Raw genomic sequence first — 15,727 nt, 5'->3', positions numbered from 1 at the left:
ACTTGTTTTTTAAAGCAAGGGTACAAGTATAAGAAAAAACAAATGGCATCCTCAAAAGTTAAAGCGGTAGTGCTTCAGAGTCCAAGCCACACCCAGTGCTCCTCATTGAACCTTGGAAACACCACCTCCTCTCTCACGTGTCCCAGCAAGTTCTGGTCATGCAAATTAGGCAACCAATCAGCTCTCCTATTTCTTGTCATGTATTGAAGCCTCCCATCCTTCCTCAAAGGGACCCCGCACCACTGCCACTCAGTTCCACTACTCCTTTCCAGAACATCTCAGTACCCTTCAGTTTTGCTTTTTATTCTATTTTTGGGTGTGTGATTTTAGACATATACTTTTAATAGCATATACACTTACCAAACTTGCTCTCCATAATACAGGGAGCCAACATAGCCAGTTGAACTGGCAAACTGGAAGTGAGTCCCAGGTATGTAAAGGGAGAGACAATGAGTATTGTGAGTGTCCATTTCTGCTTGCTCCAGATCTCTTCCACAGCCAGATATGTGTATGTATCTGTCTTTTTAAAAATTGTGCTCAGCATTCCTACCATATGTAAGGATTTTCATGGCACAGTAGTAAACAAAGTATTTTTTTAGGTGTAGGACAGGGTAACTTAGTGACAAAAACATTGAGAAATTACTCTTTACTACAAGTAAACAATAAGAAACATATTAAAGAGTGGTCACTTACTACTTGAAGCAGAGAAAGATAGCCAAGTCCTACATTATCAAAGTTTACTTTAACGTTTTTCCATCTGGCAGTTTCATTGTTGTTTATGAGGTCCTCACATTGACTATAATTGTTGATTTGGCTGATATCAAACCTCTCATCATTTGTGGTATTAACACAGTAGTAGAATTTGCCAGCAAACAGATTTACTCCCATGATGCTGAAGATTAGCCAGAATATAAGACAAACAAGAAGCACATTCATAATGGATGGAATTGCTCCTAAGAGGGCATTCACAACGACCTAGCATATAAATAAAAGGAAAATAGTGGAAACTGTGTGAGAATATGTATAGCAATAAAATAATTAGATATGTTATCAATTTTAATCAACCTTTCTTAAAATGTAATACAGTATTTTAAATCTGTTTGCACTCTGCTTTTCAATTGGTGAAAATAACTCATACAATTAATTTAACAACCAAAAGATGAACAAACTTCACCTAGGTAGAAAGCAAAAAAAGTATAAAATAAATAAAAACCTGATAGTGGTAGGATGTTGCCTTATAATTTGAATACTCTAATAAAAGAAAAAAGAGATACATGTTAAACTCAGACATAAAGGAAAATCTATAAAAATGTAGCAAATCATAGGTTTAAAGAAAGAATGATGACATGAAGAACTAATTGCTGAAAAGGACTTGGCAAAAAATAGAAAAAAACCAGGATGATTTAATTCTTTAAAATTGTTTAATTTATGTAACCCTAAAATTTGTGCACACATTTCTTGTCTTATTTATTCACACATTATTCTTCTAAAGACCAGTAGCAACCTTTACATTAAAAAGAGCAAAATCAAAGTGTGTATTATGTGTTTAGTTGGATAAGCAGTCAATTTCAAAATTCAGTCTAAACAACATTGTCACTGAGTGTAAGTAACAGGAAATTAGGAGAAGTCAGAATATTAATATGAACATGTTAAGGAAGTATGGTGGTAATTAATACAAATGGAAAAGCAGGTACGTACTCAAACAAAAATACTCAGAAACAGTTAAGTCTTAGAGGAAGAGACTTATATTATTCCCTCTTGACTTCAGAGGGAACAGAATCAGGCCCAAATGTAGCAAAATGTAAGAATGAGTTATTGTTAGCCAAAGTATTTAAGGGCTTTTGCAAATATGCCAGGGTAAAAAAAAACAAAAAACAAAACAAAACAAAAAACAGTAGGGAGAAAGTAGGTCCATTAAAAAGGGTTTACTTAATGTTTAGATTAATAATGATTGAAAAGGGTTAAGATAATTAACACTTTGTAAAAAATCTGTCTGTAAACCAGAATAATAAAGAAAAGAAACAAACAATTAGGGTCCAATCCAACTGCTACAGAAGTCAATGGAAAGATTGCCATTGACTACAATGGCAGCTGGATCAGACTGCTAGAAAATAAGAGAGATTTTGTAAAATACCTAAGAAACAAGATCAGCTAAGAGAATATTTGATAAATGTGAACATATGCAAATTAGTCAGTCCATATGATCTGGATCCTAGGACAAATTACTGCTCTGTAAGTCTAACTAATGTCTGTCCTTAGTGAAATAATATGACGAAAGAATAAGTAACAATGGAACAACTGGGTAGATGATGTCTAGTGGGTACTACAGCAATTGTTATTAGGTATGATCTTATATTAAACCTTCGTTAATAATCCTGAAGAGGAGAATACTAATCATGCTAACAAAGTTGATATTAAATTGAGAGCAGATGCACATGCTAGTGAGGACAAAGAAGTAACATGAAGAGACCTAGAAATATTTTTAAAATGGGCCAAAAATAGCAAAATGATATTTAATTTGAGAAATGCAAGGTAATGTATTTTGGGGAAAATAATATAAAACTCAGATATTTGATGTGGTGGAGAAATATGAAAAGCATTAATGCTGAAAGTACTAGGGATGACTGTAGGCAGCAAATTAGACATGCGTTAGCACTATGATATTAAAACAACAGTGTCCCAAAAGAAATGGAGGAAGTCTCTTTGGCTGGTACACTTAAAAGTTTATTGGACAAAACACTAGAAAATGGAAAAGGGGAAAGACAGTGAACTAGTCCAGGGGTCGGCAACATTCGGCACGCGGCTCGCCAGGGTAAGCACCCTGGCGGGCCGGGCCAGTTTTATTTACCTGCTGACGCGGCAGGTTCGGCCGATCGTGGCCCCCACTGGCCGCGGTTCGCCGTCCCGGGCCAATGGGGGCGGCGGGAAGCGGCGCGGGCGAGCGATGTGCTGGCCGCGGCTTCTCGCCGCCCCCATTGGCTCGGGACGGCGAACCGCGGCCAGTGGGGGCCGCGATCGGCCGAATCTGCCGCGTCAGCAGGTAAATAAAACTGGCCCGGCCCGCCAGGGTGCTTACCCTGGCGAGCCGCGTGCCGAACGTTGCCGACCCCTGAACTAGTCAGAAGTTTTTGAGCAGGGATCTAATGGGCCCATTAAAATGAAAGGCTTATTGTCCAGGTTAAAAAAGATATAATGGAAACAATTTTGCATTGGCAGTGAAATGGACTTGATGATGGGATAGGTCTTTTCCACCTCAAACTTTTAGAATTCTATTTATTAAGTAGGACTAACAACATCAAAGCGCAAATAAAAATGAAATACGCAGAGATTATAGTATCAGGGGGTAGCCGTGTTAGTCTGTATCCACAAAAACAATGAGGAGTCCGGTGGCACCTTAGAGACTAACAGATTTATTTGGGCATAAGCTTCCACGAAAGCTTATGCCCAAATAAATCTGTAAGTCTTTAAGGTGTCACCAGACTTCTCATTGTTTTTGCAGAGATTATAGGTGAACAGATCTAAAAAAAATTATTTCAGCATCTTTCCTCAAAGCACTTTACAAAGACCAATAGTTAGCCTCACAATATCCTGAGATAAATATTATTTACAGATGAGGATACTGAGGCACAGATGTTAAGTTACTTGCTCAAGGCTTACATACAAATTCTGTGGCAGACCCAGAACTAGAACCGACATCTAAAAATGTCCAGGGTTGTGTCTTCCCATTCCTCTCTGACATATAACACAAATGTATTATTAGCTGAAGTTTGGCAGCTTGGATCAAGATGGTGTGTTGCATCAAGAGATGGCTCACATACATTAAAGATGAGGCAGCTGTAATTTGCTCCTTTTTCAGGAAATTTGGTGCAGCTCATGGGTTCCTGATAAGCTGCCACTGCAGCCCTCAGTTGGGCAAAGTTTGGTACCCTTCTATGCGCTGTTGAGAGCCCATTTGAGCATCAAAGGAGACTTCAGCACATGGGTGCTTTTTGAAGTAAATGGGAAAATCACTATCATTTTCTATGAAACTATCTCAGAAAACATGTTGCTTTTTCTAATTCTGATAGCATATTATGGCTTTTGTAGCCACTTTCAGTTTTCTGGTGAAAAACTTGGATTTATCACTTACATGCAAAAATTAGGCTAGAAATAGTGTATAATATTTAATATGCAAGCCTTATTGATATTTCTTCTCCACATTAGCTGTTTGTTTGTGCTAAATAACAACACTACAATGGAGGAAGGAAATAATGATGGTGTTACAGTTTGGATTACATGTAGCAGAAGCTCTGTTTGCATCCTAGTAATTAAAACACTTTAGTAAATGGGGAAAGGTAATGAACTAGTTAGAGATTTTTGAGTGGGAATATGATGGGCCAATTCAAAGGAAAGGCTCATTGTCCAAGTTAAATGAAATATAAACTAAAAGTCTCCATGCGTTTTCAGGCTTGATCCTATCATCTGTAATAAGAGTTCATACAGTCTTGATTAACTGTCATTTCCAACAGGGATTCTGGTACTGGGGAAATGACATTTTTCAGTATGCGACTCAGGGCCCAATCTTGTCTAGCTGGGTAAATCAAAAAAGCAATCTAATGAGTTCTGGGTCCTACTAGGACATTACATCTAAAGTCTTGAGAATTGTTCCTACAATTTCTAAAAGTTTTGCATCAGGGAAATGCTTACTGCAGTGGATGAAAACCTTACATACATTATCTGATGAGGTACACATCTCCTTGCTATACATCTTTCTACTTCCGAAGTGTCATGTGATTCCTCCTCCCCCAAGTCTCAAAACAGGTATTTTTAATTTCTCACGTGTAGGACTGAATAACCTCCTGATTGTGAATTTTACATTCTAAAGAGATGCCCCAGCATGCACTGTGCTGGTGACATCAGTAATTCTTATTATTATTGGTGGACTATGAATTCTGCCTATGAGAGGAGGTAAGTCAATTTTTTCAATATTTAGTAGCTTTCTAGTTGGTTTTTTTTAACACTTTTACTTCATAGTTTACTGAGGCATAAAGTATAAATGCAGAAAAAAATAAAAATAATATAAACTATACATTTAACTTCCTTTTTCTTCTACCCTCCCATAAGCAGACTGCACAGTCAAGTGCTGATCAGAGGATATTAATCGTGGGCATGCAGTGGTGAATTGTCGAACTAGGAAACTGCCAACCACGGTCTTTGCATCTCTGCAGGAAACCTACACATTTGCTGAAATCCTTTCTAATCATGGCATTTGCTGCATTAACAAGGTAATACTAAAACTGAACCATTTATTTCTAAAAAAGTTTAATTTACATTTTAAAAGTTGTATGTAGGAACTGGAAACTCATCAGACTTCCCATTGTAACTAAGTATTGTAAGCTAAGTATTTTTCTCTTATCACATCCTAATTTCCCAGTAGTTTCCTTTAGGAGGCTTATTTGTTCCAGTTGTCTTTAAAGATAGGTTCTGAAATCACATCCAAAGCAAAGAAGCCTAGACCAGGGAGGCGTTTGTCTGTTCCCACAATTGGCTTACTGTACATGGCAAAAGGAACACAAAATAGATCACAATTCTGAGGGGAAAAATGGTTTACAACAATGGACAGAACAAAAGTTCTACAAATGTTCTATCAAAAGCAAAATCTATCAGCTGTCAGGCTTGCATAAAACCTGAAACTCTGTTTAATCAATGCATGTCTGGATACAGTCAGCATTTGTTGTATAGAGTTAATGTTTTTTGCCCATTTGTCCGTATTTAACTTTACAACTGAAGTTCTTTTTTTTTTAAAGCCACACTGCTACAATCCTTCACTGTATGAGAAGAGTTAACTCCAAATGTAATAATGTGACTTCAAAGCCTCAGATGGAAAATGAATAATGCAGCATTAATAAAATAATTATGTTCACTCCAGAAATTATCAATTGTAACTATAAATTGCTAAAATTACTTAGGTGGGTATACTTAATGATAGAGAGTGTATTTATTGATATATTAAGATTTCATATGTTGTGGATTGTTTTCTAGTATTGGTAATATTGTGCCTAATTTGATGTCACACATACATTATTATTATTAATATTATAGCCATTATTTATACTGATAGCAGTGATTTTTCATTTTTAGTCTCTATAAAATAAAGGGACTTTCGGTATGAGTCCATTTATAATAATTACTGTAATTTATGGGATATTACTTTGCCAAAATCAAAAATTATCTAAAACTAAAATACAAAAAGTTAAAAATTCAAAATGCTGTCTATATTAGTAACTGTGAAAACCTCTTCTTCTAACACAAATGTGTTGTTTGTTTCTCACTGGAACACACAGTATGTAGATTACTACTGTAGTTTAAGGAAATTTGGCCTAAATTTTTTGATCTGTATAAAAGGGCAAAAATGAGAAATGACCTAGTTAGATGATTAATTTTACAACTAATTTAAAACAGTTTCTGGGGCCCAAATACAGTCTGTGAATGTTTGGGTAAAGAGAAAACCACTAGCTTGGGAATATTGTGCCTGTACAAGGGATAATATCTCCTGGGCTCTGGGGAGGAGGGTAAGTATGCCGGGCAATGGCATTTGCTATGCCTTCATGGCTCCACACCTGCCAATCCTATATGTTTATTTTGGGGAGCTACATGCTTATGACAGAACTAGTTAGCCTCATCACTAGCATGCATCTGCAGGTAAGTTAAAGGGGTCCTTGACCCTATCCTCTCTCTAGCACTAATTTGTTCATTGATATCAACAAGTTTACACTCATAACAATAAAAAGTACAAATTCTAAGAAAATCAAAGATTTCTAGTATGACATCTGGTAATTTAAAATCAAAATAGTATGGTTAAAAAATAAGAAAAACATACTACAAAGCATAATTGGAAATTGCTAATGTAAACCATTAATATAAATCAGAATAACTAGAGACTTTGTCATTCACCAGTAGGGCATAGAGGATTATGTAAGGACTTTCCCCAGTCTCATACTGGATAGATGTGTGTCAGCCACTCCTTCAGCCTTCCCACAATGTTCCAGCAGAGCTCTCTCCTTTGTTGGTGATATGGGTGGCAGGGCTTTTTCCTTGGTAGAGTGTGACAGTCTACACTATTAAGGTTACCACTTTTACAAAATTATGATAAATCTGTTACAAAGTATGCCTTGTGAGGTATCATTGGAAAAGTCATAGTCTGCTGAGTATTACTGTCTTGCAAACATGTGTGTATCATGATTGTATATGGAGTTATGAGATTTTGCTATATGTTTGTTACTGAAACATGTTGTGACTCTGGAGAATGCCCACAGACTAGCTCTTTAGAAATAACAAAAGAACTATAAACAAAGGACTGGCACGTCTTTCCTGGAGACACCTCAAACTGCAGGTATACAGAAGGTGCAAGCGAGAATTTGCAACTCATATGTGAAGGACTGAGTGCAGAGCACTTCGTTAAGTCATGGGGCCTTTTCCAGTAAAGTCAGGATATAAAAAGGGGGAACAAAGGCCCCCAGCCACCTCTCTCCTCCCACATCTCTACTGAAACAAGATTGCTTGAAGGACTTGGAACTGGAGAAGATTGGTTCCAGGCTGGGAAGGGACCCCAGCCTGTGTACTAAGAACTGTGAACTGTCTGCAACATCCAGATGGGTGAGAAAAGTGTGCTTCTAATTTAGCCTTCGTAAAATTTAGGAAACAGCTTGCAGTTTTTATCTTTTATTTCTTTTTGTAACCAATTCTGATCTACTATGCTTACACTACTTAGAATCATGTATACTCTATCTTTTTGTAGTTAATAAACTTATTCTGATGTTTTATCTAAATCAGTGTGTCTTTGGCTGAAGGGCTTGGGGAATCTACTCAGGTTAATAAGGGCTGGTGCATATTCATTTTCTTTGATAAAACAACAGACTTTATAAGCTTGTATTTCTCAGTAAGTAGCTGAGCAGTACAAGGCTTGCATTTCTGGGGTGCAAGGGATATGTGGGGGTTGCCCTATATATAATTCAAGAGTGGCTGGTTATAGCACTCTGGTATATGTCTGGGGGTGAGGGGTGACTTGTATGCTAGAGGCTGGGGTAAGTGGGCAGAGTGGCAGCTCACACAGCAAAGCACGGCATAGTATAAACCAGACTGGAGAATTAAGGGGCACAGCAATTCTACAGTCCAGATTGCACCCTGGGGGATGTCACGGAGGGGTACTCAGACATATGGAAATTAACAATTCAGCAATAATGTTGAAATAATTTAGTATCTGAAATCAGTGATCAGAGACCTTTAGGCCTCATTGAGGGATAACTCCCATTGATTTTAGTGGGCATTTTGACTGTAAAAATAAGGGGGTAAAGGATTTGGTCAAGTTATAGATATTCTGAAATACTTTCTAACATTTTAAGTGATATTTTAAAAAATAAACATATTCTTAACCAAATCTTTTAAGATCTCATGACCATTGACATTTTTACTTAAAAATAGGACTGTGTCATTTCTTAAGTATAATAATTCCACGCATCAGGGAGAATAGTTATGAAGATATAAAGGATCTGTTATGTGGGGAAGGCATTTGGCCTCAGGCATTGTATCTCATTACACGCAAGGCGTCTGTATCTCTCGCTCTCACAGCCGCATGTCCAGTCGTGTGTTTTCCTTTCATAATTGCTGCATTTCCACAGATGACCTACTTTTTCCTTTTTCAGTGTGAGTCCTGAAGTTATAGCTATAGCTCAAATTATGAATTTTTGACAAAGTACAAAACATAAAACAAAGCATCAAGGAAAACATTCGGCTAGATACATCCTGGCTTCCATTTGTGTAAAAATTGGTGGACAGATTCCTGGCAGTAAAAAGTTCTCCTCGGAAAACAAACCGTCAGCGCAGAAAGAGGTCATTGACTAAACAAAAAAGAAGACAACGGAGGGCCAACACCGACCAGCAATGAATGATGATGGTCATGAAGTAGGAATAGCCAATTCATGATTCAGCACAACCCTTACGTGTACTAAATCTGCCTGATGCCCTATCTGTAAATTAAAGTTTCTTCCTTCCAGCAGGAACACTGACAGAAAGTGTTAGTGGAAACACCACATGCCCTCCTTCAAGGTGAATCCCTTCTGTGACTCAATGGACCTTGCTGGTCCACACTGTATCAGGGATGTGTGTAAATCGGGCTATAAAGAATAACTCGGCAGACTTTTAAAATGTGTAAAGAGGAATTTCCTGCACATGTATAAATAACACTATATTAATGCTCACTGTATTATTTACTTATCAGTAAATAATATTATACTGTAATATTGCTACTTCATAGATTCACAGATTTTAAGGCCAGAAGGGACCATTATGATCGTATAGTTTGAATTTCCTCATAACATAAGCCACAGAACCTCACTCAGTAATTTCTGCATCAATCCCATAATTTGAATTTGATCTATATGAGACATTCAGTCTTGATTTAAAGACTTGAAGTGATGAAGAATCCATCACGTCCATAGATAATTTAATCTAGTTGTTAATTACCTCACTCTTAATTGCACCTTGTTTCTAGTCTGAATTTGTCTAGGTTCAGCCACTGGATCTCATTATGCTATTTTTCTATCATCAGAAATCTCTCCCCCACGTAGATACTGGTAGACAGTGATCAGGTCTGTAGACTGTATTCAAATAATCTTAATCTAGAAAGAATTTACAACAGTGTAGATAACATGGGGTTTAGAGTCAGATTCAATCCTTCATGAAAGGCAGTGCTTTCCCCCCTTGCTATTCTTTACTCTTCCACTGTAGCTCCTTACTGCACATATAAAACATTTTATTATTTAACACTCATAAGTATTTTACTGATTATCATTTTAGTGGAAATGTTGAGGACATGTGCTTTCCCAGTGTGGTTAGACATAATCAAATTTATAGATGGAAAAGATCTGTTAGGTTTGAGGTAAACAGCATAAGGTCCTTGGGGCTCCTCAGTTCCAGCATGTCTCTGGAGGTGAAGAGGAATACATTTATATCAAAAGTAGGTGTATGTTCTAGCCAGTCTGAGCAGAGTCAAGTGTTTCAAAACAGTTGACTGGGAAAGTTTGTGGAAGGTTTGCTTTACAAAACAAACCTCTTCCTGCAACAACTGCTTGAAGTCACAACACAAGATACAATATTTTCAGATATTTAAAATATTATATATTGGGTGGGTGCAAACTTTTTCACAGACAACTCTCGGGGTGAACTTTTAAACTTTCTGACTTGTCAACTGCGATGCTGGGAGATCAGGTGCCAGTTCATGCCTAGGCCTCACTGAAGACTGTCAGATGCATAGCTGAAAACCAGCTTGGCTCACCTGTGTGTTAACATTGTTAAAATATATATTAAATTTATAAGAATGCATTTAGTGTTTGGACTTTATGAAATGCTTGTGAGCTGCTGCATGAATTAATCTCACTTATAATATCCATGTTATAACCCATGTTATAAGATAATTAAGTGTTTGTTTTTTAACTGTAAAAGTGTTTGCTGTGAAACTGGACATCCCCATAGTCAAGAGAGAAGCATTACCAAGTGTGAAATACTAGTTTTCCACAAGAGATGTCATCTCCTGCCCAACAAAAGACGGCCTATAGACACCAGACGAACCACTGTGGAACATCAGTGGACAAAAGACTTTGTTGATTGCTCCACGCACACACAAAAAGGGGATGTGCACAAACCCTCAACCCATCACAGTTTGAACTCTGAGGAAAAGGAATAAAAATCCGTGACCATTATCCTACTTGGAATTTGGAGACGGCAATGTTTCTAAGCATAAGGGATCCCCAAGATGCTTAGCATGGTTTAGCCCTAAAGGACATATAGAATTTGCACATTACAGCAGCTTCTATTACTTTTTGAAATCTAAGACTGCGACACATTTGTGTGCGTATGCTTACCTGCTTTAACCTTGTAAATAACTCTCATTTCTTTTTCCTACTTAATAACTCTTTAGTTAATTCATTATAGGATTGGCTATAAGCATTGTCTGTGGTGTGAGATCTATGGTACAATTGTAAGTAAGTGACTGGTCCTTTGGGACTGGGAGTAACCTGAATATTATTGTCATTTTTGGTGGAAGGGACCATTTATCACAAAGGCAGGCTTGCCTGGGGGGCAAGATAGACTGGAGTGCCCAAAGGTACAAGGTTGTTATAATGCTTGAAGAGTTCACACCTGATACTTGGTTGGTCAAATCTAATTATAGAAACACAACCAGTTTGTGCCCTGGTTTGTAATAGTCAGCCCTGAGATTGGCATGCACGGTCATGAGCCACTCCAGGCAGCCTGACATCAACAAATACCCTAGAAAAATCGATGTCACAGACTGTGCTGAAGAAATTAGGAAGCTTCACAATTAGTTTGGTTCAAAGACCGTCAAAGATATTAAATTGCTTTGTAGATTGATTTTCAGATGAATCTAGAGGATGAGTCCAATGTCGATAAATGCAAAGTAATGCACATTGGAAAACATAATCCCAACTATACATACAAAATGATGGGGTCTAAATTAGCTGTTGCCACTCAAGAAAGAGATCTTGGAGTCATTGTGGATAGTTCTCAGAAAACATACACTCAATGTGCAGTGGCCATCAAAAAAGCTAACAGAATATTAGGCACTATTAGGAAAGGGATAACTAATAAGACAGAAAATACAATGCCTCTATATTAATCCCTGGCACACCCACACCTTGAATACTATGTGCAGTTTTGGTCACCCCATTTCAAAAAGATATATTAGAATTGGAAAAGGTGCAGAGAAGGGCAACAGAAATGATTAGAAATATCGAACAGCTTCTGCATGAGGAGTGATTAAAAAGACTGGCACTTTTCAGCTTGGAAAAGAGACAACTAAGAAGGGATATGATAGAGATCTATAAAATATTGACTGGTATGGAGAAAGTGAATAAGGAACTGTTATTTACTCCTTTATATAACACAAGAACCAGGGGTCACCGAATGAAATTGGTAGGCAGCAGGTTTAAAACAAACAAAGGAAGTATTTATTTACACAACGCACAGTCAACCTGTGGAATAGGGGATGTTGTGCAGGCCAAAACTATAACAAGATTAAAAAAAGAACTAGATAAGTTCATGGAGGATATGCCCATCAATGGCTATTAACCAAAATGCCCAGGGATGCAAACCCATGCTCTGAGTGCACCTAGCCTCTGTTTGCCAGAAGCTCAGAGTGGACGACAGCGGATGGATCACTCAATGATTGTTGGTCCGTTCATTCCCTCTGAAGCATTTGGCATTGGCCACTGTCTGAAGACAGGATACTGGGTTAGATGAGACATTGATCTGACCCAGAATGGCCGTTCTTATGTTCTTAGGGCTAATTTATGTAATGAAAACACAAAGATCCAAACTTCTAACAAAAACACATTACAACACATGAAGAGGAAATCATATGGGATCAATTTAACTTTAACTTAGTACTATAGTTTTAGGAATTCACAATACATCCATGCAGTTGATAAGTCCTAGAGCCCAACAGGAAAATTCCAAATCAGGTGGGAGGTAAAATAACCTACATGAGCATACTAACGTGTGAGATAACATATGAATTTACATAAGCAACTGAAGCCTTTTGCTTATCTGTTAGTGATAAATATACAAGAGATAAGATAATAGTGCGACATTTCTGCATGGATTTGTGATTCCTTATTCTGCATGCATGGTTTCTTTTTAGGCATGCATTATTTCATGTTCTTTCATTTGTCTTACCCTCATCCCTTCAAATCGTGACAAGGCTCTTAGAGGTCTCAAAGCTCTTAATGTCCTAAGGGATTTAATCGCACCAAGTTCTGAGTAGCCCAAGGCATTAGCTGTTAAGCTAACCAAAGAGACCTACATAAAAACAGAAAAGCAATAATGCTCATTCATCTTGTATATCCTCCTATACATACGCAAGGAATGGTGTGTGCCATGAACTTCCCAAGAAGAATGAAGGTTGGATCTCTTTCTCCAGGAATCATTCTATAACCTAGGAGAGATCTTTTAAGTCAGCCAAAGTAGAACAAAAGTGTGTTACATGACACCTGTCATTGAAATCCTGTTGGTACAAGGATATAAATGCTTTATAAGTTCACACATAATAGTCAATATTCAGTGGAAATGAAGTCATACACATAAAAAGAACTTCCAAAAATTTATCTGAATTTGAACTGCCAGTTTAGGATAAGACTTTTCAGAAAGTCCACAGATCTTGATAGTAATCCGAAAACTCTCAAGGATCAAATACAGACATGGTGTAAACAGTCACAACAGAAAAGGATTAATTTGGCCCACAGTCAATGGTAACTTTCTAGTGTCCAAAGTGTCTTACTCAAGAGCCATAGCTAGCAGAGCTGTTCAGAATTTTTGGCATTGTTGAAGACTGATAAATGAGAAATTTCTTATCTGATAATTTTCTGTTAGCAACTTCTCTCTGAATTCATTACTAATGGCCTAACCTCTCCCCCCCCCTCCCCGCCCAACTGTGGAATTCGGAAATGGTCCAATGTAGCTGCTGGAGGCTACAGAACAAAGTTCGGTCCTTCAGCTCTGGTCACCAGAAGAGTTCTTCCACAGACAAAGAAACACTCCAGTAACCAATTATTAGCATTAAGACAACTTGATATGACATATTAAATTGACCTTAAGATAATATATGTCTAAGACTCCTTTTAGAGAACAATTTCAATTTATATTCTGGTCATTTACCAGTCTACCAAGGTGGGTTGAATTCAGGGACAAATGGCTAACTGAAACAAATTAATCAGGTAAAACATTTCTCATTCCGTTTCACAGCTTCTCTCTTCATTCATTCATTCATTACTAAAGGGAAGTAGTAAGCAATGAATCCCAGAAGTAGGAAGGGAAAGAACTATTACAGTAGAACAACAGGCAGGAATGGAAGCTCCTCCCATATAAAGCAAGAGCTTTATAAACTAAGGAGCTATGTGGGAACCAACCAAATAGTACCCTCATACGAAACAATGCCTGTGTGAAGGAATTGAAAATTACTTTGCAAATCTTCCTCAGATGAGGCTCATATACTTCCTTGCCCTCCCCTCTGAGATTTCTGTGAATAGTTTCTCAGATGCCTAGCATGCCAACTAGTGCCAGATACTTACATCTTGCCTGTAGCAACCTTGAGGCCCTAAGGACTTGGCATTTCAGATAGAAGGAGATTAACAGGATACAATTGGCGTATGTATTCCATATGCTTCAGATGTATCTTTAGCGATCTAGCTTGAGAGCCCATTCATGCCACAACCTTCCAAGGATTAGGAAAACATGATGGGAGAACTATTTCTCAGGAATTGTGGAAAGAGGAACTTATCTTGAACAGAAAGGTTTGTGGACCTACAAGAATAACATTTTCCTTATAACAAAAGCAGTGTGGTTCTTGCATGGATATGGGAACCAATTCCAAAACTTGACTTTTGGAGGTAATGGCGCCTAGAAAGGCAAGCCGCAGGCTTGTGTAATTTGTCTTTGTGATAAACTTGGCACCTGATACTTATATGGAGAATCCAATGTACCTGCCTACAAATGCCGCTATGTCTGGTACCCACATTTCTAAGGTGCTTGGCTGTAGGACTCGAACCAAACCTCCTTGGAGAAATACTGGTGTAGATGAGATCCCCAAATCTTTGCGATTATTATAATATTTATATTATCTATAGATCTGGACCCTATTGTGCTTGGCACACACAAACAAAAAGCCAGGCCAGGTCTCAAAGAACTCTCTGCTTCCCCTGACATCAGAAATGTGAATTTGACCAGATCAATGAATAAAACATCCTGGCTGAGTTCTATCTGGATATCAAATTGTCTCAGAGGTTAATGTAGAATCCATGCTGAACTACATCTCTCTTCTGATGCTGGGGCTGGTAACTGTAGGTATTCAGAGTCTGAGTGAAGTCCCTGCTTCGAGAGGTCTTGCAAGTACAATGTATCTATCAAATACAAAGTGCCTTCTGGGCTAGTGGAGGTTTAGGAGGAGGACCACAACTCTCCCTTTTCCTCTTTTCTGTATCCTTTTACATGAACTGTCTTGAAAGGCAGCAGATTCTTTTCTACCCAGGACATTATTTCCATTGCCACAGAGAAGCTTTGACCCCTGGTTACTCTCTGGTGTTGTAAGTGATATAAACACGCGTGACTCAATCATAAGCCGATCTGTCATGGGAGGTAAGAGGAGACTTACTCTGCAAGTACGACAATTGCCCACTATGTGGTTTCTTGCACCTTCTACTGATGTAGTTGGTACTGGTCACTGTCACAGACTGAACTTGGTGGACCACTGTTCTGATCCCATAGGGTCATGTGTGGGTTTTTTCTCTTTTTTTGAAGACACTCAACAGAGGTGTTGAAGTTAGCCAAAAGCATGTGTACTACAAAATATTGGAAAATTCTCCATATTGAGTATGCTAAGTTCTAGAGTGAAAGTTGGCTTGGCTTTCAGCATTTTGTTTGCCCTTTTCTGCCCACAAAGGGACATTGAAATGCAGTCTGAGGATGACACCTAATTTTGCACTGTATCAAGTGCACGATCCTATGTCCTCGGAAGGAATTTCAGCAGGTACATTTTGAGAAACCCACTCAAGGGATGAAGCTGATGCATGGCATCAATAATCCTAGCCATTGGAGATAACTGATCCCTCAAGAAATGATTGATGCAATGTAGTTTTAGATCTTTGCTAATCTTCACCATTATGGTAAAATTATGGTCATA

General features: G+C 38.0%; 1 protein-coding gene across 9 annotated transcripts in view; it reads right to left on the bottom strand.

Annotated features, from left to right (window-relative positions):
* Window positions 1–15,727, bottom strand: part of LOC135885545 (sodium channel protein type 2 subunit alpha) — a 101,373-nt gene that overhangs the window by 9,595 nt on the left and 76,051 nt on the right. For all 9 annotated transcript variants that reach the window (XM_065413319.1, XM_065413318.1, XM_065413322.1 and 6 more), the window contains 2 exons: window positions 12,730–12,852; window positions 694–975 (listed from right to left, as the gene is read on the bottom strand). In XM_065413319.1, the coding sequence (XP_065269391.1) occupies window positions 694–975; window positions 12,730–12,852 (405 nt within the window). The remainder of the gene's footprint in view (window positions 1–693; window positions 976–12,729; window positions 12,853–15,727) is intronic.

Source organism: Emys orbicularis, chromosome 11 (genome assembly GCF_028017835.1).
Source record: "Emys orbicularis isolate rEmyOrb1 chromosome 11, rEmyOrb1.hap1, whole genome shotgun sequence".
Taxonomy (NCBI): Eukaryota; Metazoa; Chordata; order Testudines; family Emydidae; genus Emys; species Emys orbicularis.
The sequence above is the reverse complement of the archived record's forward strand: the minus strand, read 5'-3'. Positions and strand labels throughout refer to the sequence as shown.